We start from the raw sequence: 21467 nt of genomic DNA, 5'->3' as shown, positions 1-21467 counted from the left end.
AGGGGCTTATAGGAGCTATACTTAAGGACTTCCGCGTATAGCGAATAAGTAATAGCGTAAGCATTATTAGATTCTTAGTGGAAAAAGACAAAGAAGCTGCGTTTAGGTAGATAACTGCTTAATAGCTCAAACCATATATCCCTAGGGCGAGGCTTATTGGACCTAAGTAGTATACGGTTAAGGCGGACTGGGTTAAAGTACCTTTAGCGATAAATATTAATAGCGGAAAAGTAAGTAAGTCAGCTATAGAGCGCTTTAGGGTAGAGAATAGTGTAGAGGTATATATAATAAGATGGCTAGGATAACTAAGGCCACGCGGCTAGCACATATTGGTAATTATTAAAGTAGTAATAAAGGAGGATATAGAGAAGCTGCTTACGTCAGACAACATATTATTTAGGGGAGGCGCGGTTATTATATCACTATTTAAGGAGCAACATACCCCTATAGTATGCTATAAATATAAAAGGTTTGGATATAGGGCTAGAGACTACACGCGACCTAATACGTGCAAAATATATAGGCGGGAAGGCTATCTCTGGTATAAGACAGTGAATCTACACTACGTGAACTGCTAGGGTTCTTACTAAGCCTTATACTGTAAATGCCTAGTATACAAGAAAGAGATAGACAGGATTCTTACATAACAGCGCTATAAATAGAGAACTCTGGATCCTCTAGGCGAATATAAAGAAGTATAGGAAAGCGCAGTATGCGCTATACAATAACGAAGCGCTAGCGGACTTCCACTTTATTCTAGGCTAAAAGCCTTACTGCTTTCTCTTAGATGGGGAAGTAGTGCTAGCTGGCTTAAACCCCTAGTAGATAAGGTTTGTCCCAATAGGTAGGCAGCAACGGTATCCCCTAGTTAGGTTATATATTTAGGCATTTAGAGAGCTGGCAGCTATATAGCTATAGGTAGATTTAGCAGATATTACAATAGTAGTGGCGCACGTTAGCTAAAGAAGACTTATAATTATGTCGGTATATATCCCAGATAGATATTTAAGGAGAACTAAGGAAGAGAACCTAGAGGAGCTCTTTAGTAGGCTGGAGATAATTAATAGTCTAATTTAGGGTAAACTATTACGCGACCTATATACCGAGGTGGTAATTATAGGCGACTTTAATCGGCATAATCCGCTATAGGGAGGAAGTTACATTAGTACTATATTAACGTAGGAAGAAAGCGCGCTAATTATTAACTTTATAGCGGACTAGTTACTCTAGAGCCTACTTCTAATAGGAGTATCTATATTTAAGAGCGACGCGGGGCAAACATTAATAATTAACCTTATACTTACAACCCCGGGCCTAGTAAGTAAACTAGCAAAGTACGCTACCTGGGAGTATAAGTACGGGTTAGACTATAGAGCCATTTATACTAGCTTCTAGGTTAATATAGATATATAGGAGAGCTAGGAGAGGCTACTTATTAAGAATACGAACTAGAATAAGATTTAAAAAGACGTAGAGCGATAGAAAGAGATAAAATTCCCTATAGAAGATATAGACGAAATAGTTAACTGCCTTAATAGGTAGGTTAATAAAGCCCTTAAAGTACACTGCTAGTAGGCTAAGTTATTACCGTATATAAAAAGATGGTGGAACAAAGACCTTATAACGCTAAGGAAGTTATATATATACTAGAGGAATAGAAATAGTGCGATATAAAGGTAAGAAAGGGACGACTTAGAGCTACGCGATATTACAGCAAGAGTAAAGAAGCTCTTCTATAGGACTATTTAGTAATATAGGAAGCTCCATTAGAACAAATTCCTTGGTAATAGTAATAATATATAGAAAGCGTCGAAATACCTCGATCCGTAGGCTATATCTACATTCGCTAGAATACCGCCGATTAAAAAGGCTGGAGGATAGGGAGAGGTTATTATGGAGAACCATAATATTATAAGAGAACTACTCTAGGCATTCTTTCTAGTTCTGCCGCCGTGCGAACAAAAAAAGGATACTATAGCTAGCTATAACTAATTACCGTAAAAGCCTATCGCCAAATATAAGGTTAAAGCAGCTATATTTAGGGCTAGCCTAGATAAGGCTCCTAAAAGAAACGGCCTACTAGCTAAGATATGGCGAGAGCTATAGCCCGTACTAAGTGGTAAGATTACCACTCTCTTTACTAAATCTCTTAAGATAGGAAAGGTACTATAGGAATAAAAGGTAGTAAAGATTATGCTGCTGTAGAAGCCGAAGTGGGGGGACTATATAGTAGCAAATAACTATAGGCCGATCTCCCTCCTCCTAACGCTAGGAAAAGTACTTAAATCGCTAGTGGCGGAGAGGATAGTATACCTAGTAGAAGAACATAGCCTACTACCTAAGATATACTTTAGAGCTAGGAAGCAAAGGTCAACAACATACGCGCTATTATATCTCTGCGAGGACGTATTCAAAGCATAGAGAGAAAAGAAGACGCTATCCCTAGTATTATTTAATATTAAGGGTACGTATAACAATGTGGCTATAAAGCTGGAAATTAGGAAATTATAGCAGCATTAGATACCTTAGACAATTATATAATAGGTATAGGACTTTTATATAAACTATTAAGCCTATATCCTAGTTAACGGATATATATTAAAGGTACAGGCGCTCCTATAGGTAGATCTTCCGCAGGGATTAGCACTAGCTCTAATACTCTTTCTATTCTTTAACGCGGATCTTATACAAAACGCACCCAGAAATGGCAGCTCTATAGCCTTTATTAACAACTACTCGGTATAGGTTATAGGCCCTACGGCGGAGGAAAACATGTAGATTATCTAGGGCGAGATTATACCGATGCTTAAGAAATAGGAGAGGACTAGTAGAGCTTAATTTAAAGCAAAGAAAATATTATTTATCCACCTTACTAGATATAAAGAAGCGGGTAGGAATGCTACCACGCTGCTCCAATTTAAAGGAAAAGGAATCCCCCCAATACAGGATATTAAAATCCTTAGGGTGATCTTTAATAAGGAGCTGTGGTTTAAGGCACACCTAGTAAATAAGGCAGGCAAAGCTATTAAGGTAGCGCTAGCGTTGCGTAGACTAAAGGGACTGTAGCCTAAGAGCGTTAAGCAGCTAGCTAAGAACTCGGTCCTACTAGTAGCGGACTATATGTCGCTGATATGGTACCCGCTTACGATATAAAAGTTAATATAGCTCCTTTAGTAGGCGCAGAGGATTATGGTATAAGCTATTATTAGGGGGTTCCGCACCGTTACTCTGCTAATAGTAAAGGTAGAAGCTAGCTTGCTCCCTCTTAAGTAAAGGCTATATAACTAGGCCATCGCGTTCTAGGTATTAATCCATAAACTAGGCAAATTATATCCTTATTAGATGATTTGAAGATAGAGGCTATATAAATAGCACCGATTGCTACTTTAGAGGATAGCAGAGATATATAAGGATATCTAGGTAAATAGGGTACTAGAGGTTAAACCGTATACATGCCCGCTATAGGTGGCTAAGCCTAATGTAGTAATATACAAGGACGAAGAATATGCTTAAGCTATTATTAAAGACTATAAGCTAGGGCAGGTTAATATATACGTTAATGCATTAGTTCGCAATAGTAGGGTAGAAGTTGGCGTATATACTACGCCATCTAAAGCAACGCTTTTAAAAATGGTAGCGAGCTCTAATTAGGCCAACGCCCACCTTATAGAGCTTCTAGCAATTAGCGAGGTAGCTAACTAACCGTAGGACCCTATGTATACGGCTATTAACTAAGTAGGTTATCTAATACCTGCCTCTAGTATAAGAATATTCTCTAACTTATAATTAGCGTTGCTATTAGTATAAAGCTAGAGGGCTAAAGCCTACTAGGAAATAGTCGTAGAGATCTTAAAGAAGCTTTGGCTAAGCAATATTACGCTATACTGGATTTTAGGCCACTTAGGGTTTATAGGAAATAAGAAGGCCGATAAGCTTACTAAAGCAGCGATAAGACTAGAAAGCGAGGAGCCACCGTAGAGAGACGGCCTCCTATAGTACCTTATAACGTAAGCTTTAAAAAGAGCTAAGATAATAATAAAACCGCTTTTAGCGGGAAGATCTAATATAGGCAAGTTTATAAGGAAGATTAACATAACACTCCACCTTAGAAAGGCTGTAGGATTATACTAGCAGCTAATTAGCTTTAAAGCGGCCATCCTTATACAGCTATAGACCGGCAAGACATTTCTAAAGGAATATCTCCATAAAATTAATGCATTAAAGACGGCGTTATGCGACTATGGGCTTATAGAATTAATATAGCACTTTCTCTTCTCTTATAGGAGGTGGGTATAGTAGAGGATTAAACTAAGAGAGTAGTATAGAGATTGATTTAGGGACCTATTATATATATTAGGAGGCTACTTACCCAGATAAGAAGGAGGCAGGAATATTAACGGCCCAATTAAGCGCTAAAAGCTAGATATTAGCGTAGTTAAAGCTATAATTAAATTTACAAAGGAGACTGGATGTTTATACCTTAGTGTATAAGATATAGAGAGTATAGAAGCCAACGTTAATAAGTAAAGACTCTTAAGAATTCCTCCCCTAATTATCTAACTAAATATACCGCGAGCCTCCTCTATACGTGCCTTTATTAGTATATCGCCAATTAAGAAGCGCACGACGCTAAAATAGCCCTGCGGATATGAGGTATTAAAAACTACTTAGACTTACCTCTAAACTCCATCTTTCTTCTAAATAGTAACATATTACTTTTCTTTATTTCCTTAGTTAAGTACGGCGTTAGGTAATAGATATATAGTTCTTATAGTTGGCTTCTAAACTAGAGTAAGCATGTTAATAGTAGGAAGTATTTAGTTAGTGCTCTGTAACGGCCTATACCCTAAATAGTGCATGGCTATAATAGAATATATATATATACATACATACGTTTTTAAGGCAGCTATCTCTAGTATTATTTAATATTAAGGGTGCGTATAATAATATGGCCATAGAGCCGGAAATTAGGAGATTACGGCAGCGTTAAATACCTTAGACGATTATATAATAAGTATAGGACTTTTATACAAACCGTTAAGCCTATATCCTAGTTAATGGATACACATTAGAGGTACAAGCGCTCCCGTAGGCGGGTCTCCCGTAGGGATTAGCACTAGCCCTAATACTCTTTCTATTCTTTAACGCGGATCTTATATAAAGCGCACCTAAAAATAGCAGCTCTATGGCCTTTGTTAACAACTACTCGGTATAGGTTATAGGCCCTATAGCGGAGGAAAACACGCAGATTATCTAGGGCGAGATTATACCGATGCTTAAGAAATAGGAAAGGACTAGTAGAGCCCAATTTAAAGCGAAAAAAACGTTATTTATCTACCTTACTAGATATAAAAAAGTAGGTAGGGATACTACCACACCGCTCTAATTTAAAGGAAAAGGGATCCCCCTAACTTAGGAAGTTAAAATCCTTAGGGTAATCCTTAATAAGGAGCTACGGTTTAAGGTATACCTAGCGGATAAGGCAGGCAAAGCTACTAAGGTGGCGCTAGCGTTGTGTAGATTAAAGGGACTATAGTCTAAGAGCGTTAAGCAGCTAGCTAAGAGCTTAGTCCTACTAATAGTAGACTACGCGTTACTAATATAGTACCTGCTTGCGATATAAGAGTTAATATAGCTCCTTTAGTAGGCGTAGAGGATTACGGCATAAGCTATTATTAGGGGGTTCCGCTTTGTCGCCCTACTAATAGCAGAAGTAGAAGCCGGCTTACTCCCTCTTAAGCAAAGGCTGCGTAACTAGGCTATCGCGTTCTAGGTATTAATCTATAAACTAGGCAAATTATATCCTTATTAGATAATTCAAAGACAGAGGCTTTATAGACGGCACTAATCGCCGCTTTAAAGGACAGCAGAGATATATAAGGATGTCTAGGTAAATGAGGTGCTGGAGGTCAAACTATATACATGCCCGCCGTGGGTGGCTAAGCCTAATGTGGTAATATGTTAACATATACGTTAATGCATCGGTGCGTAATAATAGGGCAGGAGTTAGTGTGTATACTACGCCATCTAAAGCAACGCTTTCGAAAACGGTAGTAAGCTCTAATTAGGCCGACGCTTACCTTATAGAGCTTCTAGTAATTAGCGAAGCAGCCAACTAGCCGTGGGACCCTACGTGCACGGCTGTTAACTAAGTAGGTTTTTTAATACCTGCATCTAGTATAAGAATATTCTCTAACTTGTAATTAGCGTTGCTATTAGTATAGAGCTGGAGGGCTAAAGCCTGCTAGGAAATAGTTACAGAGATTTTAAAAAAGCTTTGGCTAAATAATATTACGCTATACTAGATTTTAGGCCACTTAGGATTTATAGGAAATAAGAAGGTCAATAAGCTTACTAAAGTAGCAATAAGACTAGAGAGCGAGGAGCTACTATAAAAAGACGGCCTTTTATGGTACTTTATAACGTAAGCGTTAAAAAGAGCTAAAATAATAACAGGACCGCTTTTATTAGGAAGATCTAATATAGGCAAGTTTATAAGAAAGATTAACGTAATACTCCACCTTAGAAAGGCTGTAGAATTATACTAGTAGCTAATTAGCTTAGAAGCTGCTATTTTTGCGTAGCTATAGACCGGTAAGTTATTTTTAAAGGAATATCTCTATAAAATTAATACATTAGAGACGGCGTTATGCGACTGCGGGCTTATAGAGTTAATACAGCACTTCCTCTTCTCTTATAGGAGGTGGGTGTAGCAGAGGATTAAACTAAGAGAGTAATATAGAGATTGATTTAGGGATCTATTATATATATTAGGAGGCTACTTACACAAATAAAAAGGAGGCAGGAATATTAACGGCCTAATTAAGCGCTGGAAGCCAGATATTAGCGTAGTTAAAGCTATAATTAAATTTATAAAGGAGACCGGACGTTTATACCTAAGCGTATAAGATATAGAGAGTATAAAAGCCAACATTAATAAGCGAAGACTCTTAAGAATTCCTCTTCTAATTATCTAACCGAATATACCGCGAGCCTCCTCTATACATACCTCTACTGGTACGTCGCCAATTAAGAAGCGTACAACGCTAGAATAGCCTTACGGATATAAGGCATTAAAAACTACTTACTTAGGCTCACCTCTAAACTTTAACTTTCTTTAATAGTAATATATTACTTTCCTTTATTTTTTCCTTAGTTAAGTATAATGTTAGGTAATAGATATATAGTTCTTATAGTTAGCTTCTAAACTAGAGCAAGCATGTTAATGGCAGGAAGTATTTAGTTAGCGCTTTATAACGGCCTATACCCTAGATGGTGTATGGCCATAATAGAATATACATACATATATACATACGTTTTTGAGGCGCTACTTTCTCAGAATGAAGGAACTAGCAACTTTCTTGGGCTTGGTGTTGTGGCGGTTAAGCACCGCTGCGTTTATGCCCTGCTTGGCGGAGGAAGTAAGATTTAAGCCTACTCAATTATCCCTTGACCCGTCTGCGTCCAACGCCAAGGCCGCACGGACAGGAACGCGTAAGAATCAGGTTGAACAGGAGCTTCTTATTGGCTAGATCCTTATCGATAACGTTGGACGCACGCCGACGGGTTAAGGGTACATCAATCCTATCACTTTCGTCCCGATTTCTTACGTTCTATAACGATATATCTCGCCCCTTATTATTCTAGATACAGGGTTATAGTATATATTTGTGGGGGTATAATAATTACCTAACGAATCTAATGTATTAATAAAATATATAATAACCCTCGTGGTTGGGACGCGGCTCGTAAAAGAGGTCAAAATTCGAGGGAGAATTTGAGGGTGATAGGGAGCCAAATGCACGTGCTTTCCCTGCCCCGTAACCAAATTCTACTACGGAGGGTCTGATTTATGAGATAATCCGTACAATTGATCCCGACAATGTCATCCAGGTTTCTCATTCAGCCAATTCAGCATGGAGACTCTTCAGAATGCCACTAATGAAAGCACCGTTAATACAGGAGCTCCCGAGGAACCATTTCGCCTGCGGTCATATCAAGCTGAGATGGTGGAAGAGAGTCTAAGTGAAAATATCATTGTTGCAATGGACACAGGAAGTGGAAAGACGCACATGTAAGTATACACACTTGACCTAAATTTTTGGTCTAATTTTCTTTCTAGAGCTCTTGCCCGAACAGCTGCAGAACTAGAAAATTGTAATCCTGATAAAGTAAGAAATATCATGTCCTCCGGTCAGCCTGATTTCTGATACTACTCACTCAGCTTGTTTGGTTTCTCGCCCCCACCGTCACTTTATGCCACCAACAATATCACGTCTTTCGCACGCATTTACCTGCATTTGGAGTCCGATTCCTCAGTGGAGACGACGACGTTGACCGTTGGACAGATCAAGTTATCTGGGACGCTGTGCTCAAAAATATTCGAGTCGTTGTGTCTACACACGCGGTGCTGCTTGACGCTCTTTCTCACGGCTTTGTCCAAATTACGCAATTGGCACTAATGATATTCGATGAAGGTATATTTCAACAGCGCAGCGTTTACTTTCAGAGCATATGCTAATTCCTGATAGCCCACCATTGCACGTTGAAACATCCAGCAAACCAAATCATGAAGCGATTCTACATGCCTTTAGCTCTGACTAGTCAGACAAACTCTATACCTAGGATTTTAGGGCTCAGCGCTAGCCCCGTCATCAATGCTAAGGCAGGAGGTCTTCAGTATGTTCACCTCACGGTTGATGAGTAATATTCTAAGCCTTTGCAGAACCATCGAACAAAATCTAAACGCTATTACTAAGACACCCAAGATCCACCGCTCTGAGTTAATACGCTTTGTCCACAGACCCGAGCTCACCAAGGTCATATATCTATCAACCCAGGTTGGTGTGTTGAGATCTCCGCCTTTGCTGAGCTCTCTTGAAAAAATTCACTCAAAGCTTGATATCATGCAAGACCCTTATGTGACAGGTTTAATTGAGAGCGTCAAGAGTGGTGATACACACGCGCCCAGGAGATTACACAAAGTTCTTGTAGACCAAGATACGTACTGTCGAAAGCAGCTGAAAGTTCTTATTACCAGAACAAAAGACATACACAATGAGCTCGGCGCTTTCGCTGCGGATTGGTATCTCCGACAATGCATCATGAAATACACTACTATGCTACAGCAGTCCGGCCAGCAGTTTAATCAATGGGTTGGCGCGGAGAAGAAGTATCTTCAGGAAATTCTACAGAACGTTCTGTTAGACGACGCGGCCACCCCTCTACCGTTACTAACGGAACATATATCTCCAAAGTTACAAAGCTTGATTGATGCCTTGATTACACAATCTTGCCCGGGTTTTACGGGTCTCATTTTCGTAGAGCAAAGAGCGGCCGTGGCTGCGCTCGCCCAATTGCTTGCTATACACCCCAGGACACAACCGCTCTTCAATGTCGGCACTTTTGTCGGCACCTCTACATCCTCAAAACGCAAAGGAAATATAGCTGATCTCGCAGAGCCTCGGAATCAGCAACAAACCCTAGATGATTTTCGTCAAGGGAAAAAGAACCTCATAATAGCGACAAGCGTACTCGAGGAGGGTATTGATGTATCTAGTTGTCACATTGTCATTTGTTTTGAACCACCGAAGAACCTCAAGTCCTTCATTCAGCGCCGCGGCCGAGCCAGGAAGGAAGAGTCAAAGTACATTATCCTTGTACCCGACTGTGGTTCAGCTTTAGCTTCTCCAGATAGATGGCATGATCTTGAAGAAGAAATGAAAGAGGCGTATCTAAATGACCTGCGCGAGATCAAATCCGCAGAAGAAAGAGAATTAGCCGAGGAGAATGAAGATCTACTATTTCGTATTGAATCAACGGGGTACGTTTTGATTAGTCCAATTGCCTACTCAGAGATTACTGTTTTTTGCCTAATCAGAACTATCTCGGGGTCCATTGAATGGTCCCGGACTGCTTAGAACTACAACTCCCTCCTTTTAGATGATGCGACTTCGCGCTTTGGGACTGTTCCATAGATACCAGTACACACCATTATTGAGATCATTCACACTAACTTTGAACCTTTAGTGCCCTTTTAACACTCGACAATGCCTCGCAGCACCTCCACCATTTCTGCGCACTTCTACAGTCAAGTTCGTATATTGACATGAGGCCACAATTCTCTTTTGATCAAGACACCGATGACATGATAACGGCTACCGTTACCCTTCCCGTATCCGTAGATACTACCGTCAGGACAGCTAAGAGTTCAAGATACTGGCGAACAGAACGTAACGCTAAGAGAGACGCTGCGTTTCAAGCCTATAAGGCTCTGCATGCTGCTGGCTTAATCAATGATAATCTACTGCCTCTACTTGACCAGCAAGACGAAAAGCCGGAATTCAATGTATCCGACGACCGCCCTTCGCTCATTCTAACAGCACCAAGGCTAGACCCCTGGATTGGTGTCGCAGGACAGCAGCTCTCATCTCCTAGCACCTATCACAGAGTGCTTCTCAGTCTCGTGTCGCCCGAGGAGAAGCCTTTGAAGATAGTCATGCTAATGCCTGTTCCAATGCCTTACATACCTCCTGTGGTCCTTCATTGGAATGAGACAAAGAAATATGTAGTCACTGCATGGCCGCTTGATGATAAGACATATGAAGCTGAAGAAATACAAACTATGCAAGCTATCACTCGAAAGCTTCTCTGCTCGGTTTATGGAAGCCGTATGACAGAAGAAAGATATGACTTTATTTCACTCTTTGTTCCTGGTGGGCCACTAGAACCTTGGACTTTTGAGCAAATCCTTCATTGGCATTACTCTACCGAAGGCTCTCGGCCCATCCTGGACCTATCCAATGCTAATTTATCTCAACCGGACGACTTCGGGATTGTTCATGAAACAGGAAAAGCGGGCGCTTTCATCTTTAAAAATATTAGGCTCCCCGAGAGTGAATCAACCGTTAAAAGTTTAAACCTGGAGGAAGGCCCTCAAGTTGAGGTCTTAAAATTTCCCAAACGAAGAGATTTTTTGCATCGCATCCCTGACCGAGGGGCCCAGGTAAACGAGGCATATACTGCAGTTCAGAGCATAGATGCTAGAGATTGCTCTATTAGTCTGCTTCCTGCTTCCTTTGCTATCTTTGCTCTCTTCATTCCATCTATCTTACATCGTTACGAGATCTTTCTGATTGCAGAAACTCTGCGGACTACAATTTTGGCACCAGTCTCTCTCCCTCTCTCAAGTCTAAATCTCCTGGTCACAGCTACGACTGCATCATCAACAAATGAAAGCTGTAACTACCAAAGAATGGAGTTCCTCGGCGATTGTATTCTAAAAGTTTTAACTTCACTCTCGCTCACGGCAGCACATCCGAATTGGCCTGAGAGTTACCTCACCGCCGCGAAGGGGCGCACAAATTCAAATGGCTTCCTGGCTAAAGCTACTCTGGCTACAGGACTTGACAAGTTCATTACCACGAAGGCATTCACTGGAGCGAAATGGCGTCCACGATATTCTCAGGACATTCTTTCGAGTGAGGATCAAGAAAAGGAGAAGCCCCTACGCTCCACGAAGCTGCTCGCTGATGTTGTAGAATCGCTAATTGGCGCTTGCTACATCGAGGGTGGACTATCGAAGGCTATTACATGCATCCAAACGCTTCTTCCCACCGAACCTTGGATTGAGCCTGCCGAATGTCGGACGCTCCTGTTCGACGCTGTTCCATCCCACCCTTCTCCAACCCATCTTTTGGCCGTCGAAAATCTTATTGACTACAAGTTCACAAAGAAATGCCTTCTCCTTGAAGCTCTGACCCATGCATCCTACGTTGGCCCTGCAGAAACCGCAACCTCTTCGTACCAACGTTTAGAATTCCTTGGCGACGCTATTCTCGATTATATAGTTGTGAATCGCCTCTATACCCACACGCCCGAGCTCTCGCACCAAAAAATGCACTCAATCCGGACCGCCATGGTCAACGCATCTTTCCTAGCCTTCCTCGCCTTCGAGGCCACCGTGCTCGAAGAACAATTCAGTATAACCATCAACCCAGTCACCGGCCAGCCGGCTCCAAAACCAGCGCCCGTCGCCAAAGCTCTCTGGCAATTCCTCCGCTACTCTTCCCAGAGCATCTTCGGCCTGCAGCAAGCTGCCGTGGGACGGCATAAGGCGTCTCGAGACGAAATTCTGCACGAGTTGCAGCACGGCCAGAAGTACCCGTGGCACCTGTTCGCGCGCACTGACGCGGAAAAGTTCTTCTCTGATATCGTCGAGAGCGTCATTGGCGCCGTGTACGTCGATAGCCGTGGTGACATCTCAGCATGCGAGCGCTTTATCAGGAAGCTCGGGATCTTGGATTCTTTGGAGCGGGTGCTTAGGGATAATGTTGATTGTCTGCATCCTAAAGAGCGACTGGGACATCTGGCTGTCAGTGATAAGGTCGAGTATGTGCCTATAGGAAAGGTGGAAGATGGCCGTTATAAGTGTCAGGTAAAGATGGGCAAGAAGGAGATTGGGGGTGTGGCTGAGGGGAGGGGGAGGGTGAATGCTGAGACGGAGGCGGCGTGGAGGGCTGTGGGAATTTTGGAGGGAGAGGGAGGCGTGCGGCTTGAAGCGTTCGATGACGCTGAAGCGTTCGATGGCGTTGAAGTAGAGGTAGGAGAGGCCGAGGTGGAGAGAGGACTCAAGAGGCAGAAAACTGACGAAGAGAACTGGAAAATTGATACCGAGTGAGACGGATTCCTGGGAAATTGCATTTTTATATGAAACTCGCGTTGGAAAGATGGTCTTTAAGATGGTCAGCGGCCGATTACGAAATAGATCATGAATTTAATAGAATTTAGCGTAGCTTCATGCTCCTGAGGCTATTTGCTAACTTTTGAAAATTTCTACCTCCTACAATTTTGCCTTGAAACCTAGACTAACGACGCGAGATAGGAATTACCACTTAAACCAAAAAAAACGATAAAATACCATTCTGTCCCTAATGCAAAGATAACGAAATCCAACAAACACAATGCAGATCTCGAACGGCAAACCTATCACACCCCTCCTCCCCACTCTCCTCAAACCGGCACAATCTTCCCATTCACGCACTGCGTCCCAGCCGCCACCCCTCCCATATCAATCCAGCCTCCCTGATCACAAATGCTAAAGTCACTCGGCCCATTGCACACGACGCTCCCATCCGGCGAGCAGCTGCCCTGCGGCCTCGCCCTCACGTACCGGTCATTGCGATAGAACCCGGATGGCACAAGCGGACAGGTTTCCGACCCCCAATTCGGGCCCTGCGGCCAGCCTGGGATCGGACCGTTAGGCAGGACGGGTCCGGGGCCCATTGGGAAGCCTTGCGGACTTGGAGCGGCGGCGGCGCCCCGCGCTTTGTGCGGGGATGTGCTGGGAGAGAGGAAGGGCAGGCACATCATCCCGCTGGCGACGGCGCGTGAGGTGCCGTAGGTCCAGCCTGTGTTGGTTTGGGTGCAGGTTAAGAAGTTGGAAGAGGATGTGCAGAGGAATGTGCCGGGGGCGCAGGGGAGGTAGGCTGAGGGGTCACCGGTGGCGTAAGGGGGTGGATTGTTAGTGCAAGATGGGTGCGGCGGCGGTAGGGGCGGAGGAAGGGTTGGGGATCCTGTGCTGGAGTATTTGCTTATAGTGTGGATGGCCGTAAGCGTGATTGTAGGCTCTTGGGTTGCGGTATGAAGCGTTGATGACTGAATCCCACACGTAGTGGAACAGTAGTTGATGGTTATGCAGGAGCTTGGCCACCAGCAGTCACCGCAACTATGCATATTGCCCCAGCAGCCCGATGGCTGAGTTGGCCAGCCTGAAGGAGTTACTGTAACCGTGACGTCTGGGGGTTGGATGCAAGTCGATGTCGGGCTCCAGATGCGGAAAGCTGCCACTTCGCTGAGTTGTCCTGGCCCATCACTTGGGCCTGCCGCGGGGTCTTCCCATTGACCTTGGCTAGGATTTTGTCCTGGTCTATCACCACCGTTCGCATCCACTGATGGACCCCAGTCTCCTGTGGGAGTGGCCGTCGCAGTGGCGGGATAGTAATAATCTGGCGAATGTGGATCGTAGCTCATGTCCATATTCATATCCGTCTCCACTGAACTTGTTGGAGCGGCCGCGTATGGTGTAGGAGTTGTGTAGCCCATCCCGGCAGCAGGTGATGAAGGTGCAGCATACATGGACGAACTGTTACCCCCAGCTATGGACCTACCATTACACTGCCCAATGGCAGTGGAAGCAGTATCCGCACTGCTCATGCCGTTGCCATAAACAACATCAGTTCCGGGATCTGGGAAGACGGGATCTGTTCCCTCGATGGTCTTGCAGGAGTTGATACCGGCAAGATTAGCAACCCATAAATCTGGAAGGGAAGCTAGTGCTTCCATTGATGCTCTCTTGCCTAGATAGTTAGTGCTGCTGAGGATGTTGACAACAGCACAATTCATGTACATCTCGCGATTGCCTTCGTGGTTAAACCATGTCCACGCAAACAAGGCCTGACCGCTGGGAGCCTCGGCCGGGATGGTGAAGTTGTACGATAGAGTAAGAGGACATCCGCCGATCATAGATTTGATGACCTTGAACGTCGAACCGTTGTCATAGGACAAGGAGAGTTGACAGGAACCCCCTTCGTGCGTAGCTCCTCCAACAACCGACATATTGTACGTTTCTCCGGCGGTATAGGCTGCTGTTGACCTCAACGGTGTGTTGTACTGGTAGCCTTTGCAGGAGAAGTCGCTTCCGCTGGGATTCAGAGGCGCAACCATGTTGTAGTCCTTGAAGTTCTCCGGAGTCTGAGGATCTAATGGACTGCGTAAAGGAAAAGGATTGTTCATTTGCATATGACAGAGCGCAACAGGAAGGTACAATAAAACAGTACATTTTGTATACAAGCGTTTTAGAGACGTGTTGGAAGCCATGATGACTGATTTTAGGTCTGTCTAGAGCTGCGGCCAAGCCGCCCTGTAATGAACTCTTATACCAAGCAAGGAGTTGAGCAATCATATCAACGTTGTGTACGCGTCTTAATTCCTGGTATGTGGCTGCATGCCGATTTGTTTGTGGTAGGTATCAATCGTATGATGAAATATATTGCGATGGTACATGGTTGATTCTTGTTAGTAAGCTTTAAACTTTTTAAGAAACGGATTCTAAACTTGAGAGATAAAGGGGAGGTTCCGCTGATAGGAAAATACAGTGTTTAGAGGTATCAATGACAGAGTATTCTGTGGGAACATTGGTGGCGAGTGCAGTGGTGAGGCTGTGGTTGTTGCATTCCTCGAAAGCTAAATACCTTTGGAATGCTCTGCAAGCCCAACAGCACATACAGAAAATATTTGCCAGGCAAGATCACTAAAGGTTTTATTATGAAAATGCTGTTTACTCAAGTCAGAATGCGAAATAGCAGACTGCATTCCCACTTACAACTCAGATAAATGCTAGTGCTATTCACATAGCCGTTCCCAGGGGAATAGTGAATAAACCCCTTCCACATTGAACCCATCCAATCTCTATACAATTACATCTATAGTTCCAGCTCCTGAAATATCAGTACCAAGGGCAAATAATACCCTAAACGCCTACCACCTCTAGACCTCATACCTCTTATCCCTATTCCTTAATCAAAAACTCTTCAATCTCCTTATCGCTCTCCGCCTCCGCCTCATCCCTCAACCTCTGCTCCTCCCTCTCCAACGCCTCCCTAATAAACTTGCGCTGCCTCACCCTCGCATTCCTGCCCCAATTCCCCGCCGTCCCCTCTCCCTCTTCCTCCTCATCACTATCTTCATCCACCCCCGGAATCTCCACCTTCCCTCTCAGCTCGTTCGGGTTCATCAGCTCCGTGTCCGCGGAATCGGCCTCGTGTGATTTCGTTTGCATCTTTGCGCCCAGCTTCATGAGCCAGGGCCGCAGCAGGCAGTAGCCCCCAATGATCACGACGAGCCGGATGTAGTCTTTTAGGCGCAGCTCTGCGAACGCGGAGCTGGTGTTGCGTTGGAAGTTTCCGGCCCAGGTGCTGAGGAGAGTTGTGAGGTCGGGGGAGGCGGTTTGCGAGGCGTTGGGAGGTGCTGGCTGAGCCATTGCGGCTGGTCGCGGGGAGATTGCGTGGTTTGGGTGTAATGGGTAGTATGGAGTGTGCAAACGTGTGCCTGGAGATGAAGTAGAGGGTTTATTGATGCTATTGAAGGGGTGGTTGAGGTTAAGGTTGGGGTTAATGGATTTTCGTTTTTCACGCTCAACTTAATTTGTTGAAATGGTATGACCTGGAGAGAAGCCGATCGCTTTTATGCATGGTAATTGAGAGGAACCCGGGCTTTTAAGCTTGGTGCAGAAAGCTGGAAAGTTTTCCATGCGCAAACCCTAAATCGCGCTCTGGCATATGCCGCTAACGTTTGGCAGAATTAATCTTCACTCGCAGGCGGTGAAGGGAATACTAGAGAGTACTAACTCGATACGGAGCCACATGTAGATTCATTCAATAGTCAGATTGGAAGAACATTACGCATGAATACACTGCAGCAAAATCATAGTTGAGTGTTAAACATAGGCTCTGCATATTTTCATTTTGCGATCCAGTTCATTCCTTCCACACATATGCTTTAAGAGGTGACACTTTCTAAAGTAGTATTTAAGCCCCCGTCGTTAGCACAATCACAAAGGGAAAGGAGAAGCCATAAAATCCGCAGTGAGGAAAGCTTCGGCTGACAATAGCTAGAACCAACTTGGTAAATACGAAATGTAGGAGGATAGAACGAGAACTCACACCTTCCTGCAAGATATCCAAGTCTAGCTTGGAGCGGCCATCCGAACGAAAAGCAAAAGATACAGATGGCCTTAGAGCTTTTCGTTACGCTAGATGGGTGTACGTTAACCTCTGGATAGGACTTGCGAGGATAAGGTAGCTAAGAATTTCTTATATAAGGAGTAGCATTGGGTATAGCTAAGCACTGATTAAAATTTCGGGAGTAAGTTGATACACTATTCCTCATAAGGTTGAGATAAGCAGAAACTGCCCAAAAAGGTTAGGAAATAGGTTCTCTCCGTAAAAAAAGTAAAACATAATCAATTGCCAGGCGGACACAAGCCCCCAAGCTACAGACAAATGAAAAGTACAAAAGGGGTTACCTCAATTCACAATGGCTCCGCCTTATCTCTTGATCTGTGGACTAAAATGAACAGAGCAAGATATGCACCTTCTGACAACTTAAAAGCTAGAAATCGTTACCTCGTAATGCATGCAATACAATATACCTGCATCATCAGTTGGCATGACCAATCTAAATCATCCTACCTTGTACTGCGTTCAAACTTGCCGGCAGCGTAAGCAATTGAGTCAAACCACGCTACACAACCATCATATCGAGGACGGTCCGGAATTATACGTAATGAGGGATTCATTCTGAGTTTTTAGAGATCTTAAATTCTTGTTGTACATTGACGCACACCATGCCATACATTGAGCTCCTGAGTGATGCAAGACCATTAATTAATGTGGCATATAACTTAGGCCTCGCCCTCCCCATCTATACTCCAAGGCACATTATACGAGTTGAGATTGGGTATCATCGAGGGTTATTGATTCGGAGGATGTCTTAGGTTCGGGTGTCTCGCCGGTTCAGGTCTCTCAAAGTGCTGGCTATGCGTCCAAATAGAATCTGCAATGCCCTTGTACCAATCGCGGATCTTCAAGAGGTTAGCTTTTTAATTCCACATACTTGAAATATTTCAAACTCACCCCTCGGAAAGGTGTATCCTCCCTTCCCCAGTCCATGAATAAGACTCCGTATGTTAATACAACTGTATCCATTGTAAGCCACCATTTCCAGAAAGCCTGGTCCAGAACCAGATATACATATCCCCGACCCCCACTGTGCCAATTTAACCCCTTTAGTCCACCTTGGTCTTGCCCATTTTAACTTCGCCCGTCTTTTGTACCGTCGTTCGAGTCTGAATTGGTGTTTCGGCGAGAGTTTCGAGAAGTCTGGAGGCCATACACGCTTGGCTTTGTATGGATTTGCGTCGAAGTCGAAAAGTGGCTTTGGAGCCTCGGCGCTCCGCCGTATTAATGTCGAAAACATGGCGTGATGTATTTGTGAAGATTGGTATGCGGTTCCTCAGATGAAAGCCGGCAGAATATCTTGGCTTGGCGCATTTCTCTCACCGCCTTAGCGGAATCGAATTCTACTGGATCAGTCTCTTGGAGGACATCCGGCTATTTCATACGCAGCATTGAAGAGGTCCCCCTTTTGAAAACTCTCCTGTATCATGCACCTTATTTCCCGGTCTTATTATGTGTCCTGCGCCAGTTTATGAGACATGATAAAGTAAACATATTTCATCCGACTTTCAATATCATAAACAGCCTCCCCCTAAAAGAGTGCTACTCCTAGACGCTGTTAGAATCTCCTACAGCGGCAATTATGAATGTGCTAGTTGGGGATCTGAAGTTCCAGAATACTCTCAAATATCTCAATACGCATCAGCCAGTAAACATGAATTGCTTCGGGACTCAAGTCCTTTCCTGCGTAATTTCCTAAGTTAATTCACTGCTTTCAAACATCACATATCACACACCAAGAGTAGCAAACCTACCTCACAATATCTCCCGCTACTACGCCGCATCCACAAATCCGCCAAACACCTATCAGTCCAGCCATCAAACCTACAAGCTTCCATCCCATCCACCCCAGCTCAGAGCAGCACCAGTCCGCTCAAATCTCTAGAGTAAGTCACCCCTGGGACCCTAGCAGCGCCACCGCCACAACAACAACAACTCACCCTCCGACCCCAACTCCACCCACGCCGACGCGCTGCGTAGTCATCAAGGACTGGCACGGCCCGGCTAATGCGCTGTGGATTACCTGCCTGCCGCAGCTCACAGTGCTAGCAGACGGGGCGTGGTTGCAGGCATGGGAGCGCCAGGAGTGGGGATGGGTGCGGGCGCCGAGGGCCGTGTGTTTGGCACCGTGCATTTATTTGCGGATGGGGTGGAGCAGTTGGCGCGGAGAGGGGCGGTTGTATGAGGGAGGGAGAGAGGGTGCCGGGAGAAGGAGGGGAGAAGGAGAGGAATGCGGCGGAGAGGAATGCGGCGGAGAGGAAGGTGGGCGGAGGAAAAAGCGAGAACAGGAGAAGCGGAAGAAGCTGCAGGAGGGACCGCCGTGGGTGGGGTTTTCGCCGAAGAAGGTCCTGCCCCCGGAGAAGGCTATCCCGTGTCGGGATCCGTTAGGTTGGCTGCATCACTGTCTCGTCTTCTAAAGAAGGCAATCCTCGCTTCAGATGGGCGTCTCGAGCGGGCTGTTTCGGGTGACGTGCAGAAGGGTGGGCCGAGAGAGCAGGTCGAAGGGTTCCGAAGAAGCTGGAGGGAGTGCGGGGAGATGAGGGTGACTTGTGTGAGTAGAATTGAATTGACGGATGGGAAGCGGGATGATGAGGAGTTGTTGAAAGTAGGTGGAAATGGTATGGTTTGGAAGGGACCTGTCACACTCTATCGAACCTGTTGGATGGAGTTGCGTGCTCCACTGGGAATGAATTATTCTGGAGTAATCATAGAATTCAAGAACAATATGGGAAGTCTCTAAACCGCCGTATTTCTCATTCCAGAGTGATTATAGCGGTGAGATCTGTAACCCGTCTTTTATATCATAACCAACCAAGACCAAAAAACCCCGAACCCAAAACGAAATCGTAGCTATTTAATTGTATACCGCAACCGCTCACCATCGGACTTTCTTGTGCTTGCCCCAGAACTCCTCAATTAGCTCCATATAGTAGTCCTGTGCGGTAGTGTTAGTGAAGTGCCGTGGTCTGGAAAGGGGGTTCGAGTTTAGGTGAATCATACCTTTAGGTCCTCAACCTTAGGGATATCATCGCTCTTGCTGTACAGGTCATATGGGTTGAACGCCCTCACGGCCTCCAACATCCGCTTGTCTTTCTCATTCATCATCCACTGGTAGGCGTTCTCCTTGTGCCAGGGGTAGAAGCTATGGTATCGGATCATAGCGAGCGCCTCATCAGGAAGCGTGCTCTGCTCCTTCGCAATATGGTACAGATACTCATCGTGGCCCCAGCTCAGCATGACATTGTCCAGTCCACAACCGGGGGTGTAGATGCCATACTCGGTGCCGTAGATGTCGTGGCCGTAGTCAGGGTTGCCCTTGAAGGTGTCCGGGTAGATGATGCGACGGTCGAAGGCACAGCCGATGGGGAAGGTGTCGCCGACGACGTCCCACTGGCCCTGCGCGTCGAAGAAGAACAGCAGCTTGCCTAGATCGTGGATCAGCCCTGTCAGCTGCATCCACCGCGGCTTGCCGTCGCGCCGGATCGCTTCGGCGGATTGTAGCAGGTGCTCGATTTGCGAGAGCGAAGTGTCCGGGTCTGACTCGTCGATCAGCGTGTTCAGCTTCTCTATGGCTTCCCAGATGGTCATCTCGGCGCGTGTCTTGGCCATGAAGTCGTTCCGGGCTTTGAGATTGTAGGCGACTGTCTGCTTCTCGTGCTGCTCGTGGTAGAAGCTCTTAACCCGGTCACAAGCTTCTTCGTATTGCCGGAATTGGGACTTGTCTTTGTCGACATCGAATTGGGAGGCTTCATAGATATCCTTTTCTTCTTGAGTGGCAGTGCCATTCTTGACTTTCAGGGCGGCTTTGAGGACATTGACCTTGTCAATGCTGTCCGACAGAGCCTCGAGAGTGAGGCCGTCACGGTAGTCGTTAAAGTTTTCATTGATGTTGGGATGCTCGATGAGAGGTGCGGGTGCCATATTGACAAATTAAGGGAAGATTTTTTAGGTTTAAGGTATGAGTATCACAGAAAGTCTAAGACTGAATTTTGAGAAATTGAAGGAGAGGTGAGTACGATTGATGAAGCTCGACAAAACAGCGAAGTGATGATATTTCAATCCATCGGCCTCGTCCGTACTTGACTTGCCAAAAACGACCCCCCCATGTCACTCAGAATGTAGGAAAACAGGGTTCAGTCAGACGCCGATGTAGCGAAAACACATCCATCGTTACGCTTGGGCTGGAAAGTCTGCCTGCCTACCGTAAGCAAAGCAAGTGGTTAAGCTCCAGGCCCATATGTTACAAAAGAATGCGGTAATAATCAGGCCGGTTCAGCGGGGCTAGCATCGGCTAGCAATCGGCTCTAGAAGCACATTGTGGGACGAGATACGATTTGGTGGGGAAGGAAGGCCAAATGTGGCGCTGAAAGAGGAAATATCGTGAAGTGTTTGCGTCAGGGCGTGGGAAGGTGTCCAAGGGCTGTGGAACGGTTGGGTGTCTGCACTTTGGGGCCTGAATAACCTAGTTGTTCCCCGCAACATCGCCGTAGTTCATCGCCCGCCTTAGTTCCATTACCCGCTTGACCAGGGTGATTCCCGAAGACCCTTTTGCCAATTGCCGCTGTAGCTCTGGGTCGCCGCTGGAATCGTTAAACTTCGCCGCGAGTTACGGCTATGGGAAATCCGCTAGTTAAGCGTGGGGTCGGCCGTTGAGGGCACGCTGATCTTTTG

General features: G+C 45.2%; 6 protein-coding genes across 6 annotated transcripts; 2 read left to right on the top strand and 4 right to left on the bottom strand.

Annotated features, from left to right (window-relative positions):
• The first annotated feature begins 7903 nt into the window (after window positions 1–7903).
• Window positions 7904–13080, top strand: K441DRAFT_668853 (P-loop containing nucleoside triphosphate hydrolase protein). Its single transcript, XM_067650060.1, has 6 exons — window positions 7904–8074; window positions 8123–8171; window positions 8225–8477; window positions 8532–8679; window positions 8726–9823; window positions 10030–13080. The coding sequence occupies exons 1-6, from the start codon at window positions 7917–7919 to the stop codon at window positions 12677–12679; spliced, it is 4356 nt and encodes a 1451-aa protein (XP_067498203.1). The 5' UTR covers window positions 7904–7916; the 3' UTR covers window positions 12680–13080.
• Window positions 13081–14208: 1128 nt separating this feature from the next.
• K441DRAFT_646395 (lytic polysaccharide monooxygenase) lies at window positions 14209–14877 on the bottom strand (the record flags this gene model as incomplete). The annotated part of the gene is made up of 1 exon (XM_067646818.1): window positions 14209–14877. A coding segment is annotated over one exon (669 nt), but the record flags the coding sequence as incomplete, so codon positions are not given.
• A 420-nt stretch (window positions 14878–15297) lies between these two features.
• On the bottom strand, window positions 15298–16317 carry K441DRAFT_668852 (DUF1531-domain-containing protein). Its single transcript, XM_067650059.1, has one exon. It carries the CDS (start codon window positions 16037–16039, stop codon window positions 15569–15571), a length of 471 nt encoding a protein of 156 aa, XP_067498201.1. The 5' UTR covers window positions 16040–16317; the 3' UTR covers window positions 15298–15568.
• Window positions 16318–17406: 1089 nt separating this feature from the next.
• On the bottom strand, window positions 17407–18075 carry K441DRAFT_307307 (uncharacterized protein). Its single transcript, XM_067641081.1, has 3 exons — window positions 17811–18075; window positions 17694–17755; window positions 17407–17641 (listed from the first exon to the last, which is right to left on the bottom strand). Exons 1-3 carry the CDS (start codon window positions 18034–18036, stop codon window positions 17531–17533), a joined length of 399 nt encoding a protein of 132 aa, XP_067498200.1. The 5' UTR covers window positions 18037–18075; the 3' UTR covers window positions 17407–17530.
• A 612-nt stretch (window positions 18076–18687) lies between these two features.
• Window positions 18688–19663, top strand: K441DRAFT_307301 (uncharacterized protein). The gene has a single exon (XM_067641080.1). The coding sequence runs from the start codon at window positions 19027–19029 to the stop codon at window positions 19534–19536; it is 510 nt and encodes a 169-aa protein (XP_067498199.1). The 5' UTR covers window positions 18688–19026; the 3' UTR covers window positions 19537–19663.
• Window positions 19664–19671: 8 nt separating this feature from the next.
• K441DRAFT_681696 (DUF706-domain-containing protein) lies at window positions 19672–20717 on the bottom strand (the record flags this gene model as incomplete). Its single annotated transcript, XM_067651494.1, has 2 exons — window positions 19672–19731; window positions 19797–20717. The coding sequence occupies 2 exons, from the start codon at window positions 20715–20717 to the stop codon at window positions 19672–19674; spliced, it is 981 nt and encodes a 326-aa protein (XP_067498198.1).
• Between the last annotated feature and the right edge of the window lie 750 nt (window positions 20718–21467).

The sequence above is a fragment of the Cenococcum geophilum genome (genome assembly GCF_001692895.1).
Source record: "Cenococcum geophilum 1.58 unplaced genomic scaffold K441scaffold_65, whole genome shotgun sequence".
NCBI classification, from domain to species: Eukaryota; Fungi; Ascomycota; class Dothideomycetes; order Gloniales; family Gloniaceae; genus Cenococcum; species Cenococcum geophilum.
Note: the sequence above shows the minus strand (reverse complement) of the source record. Positions and strands in the feature narration are given on the sequence as shown.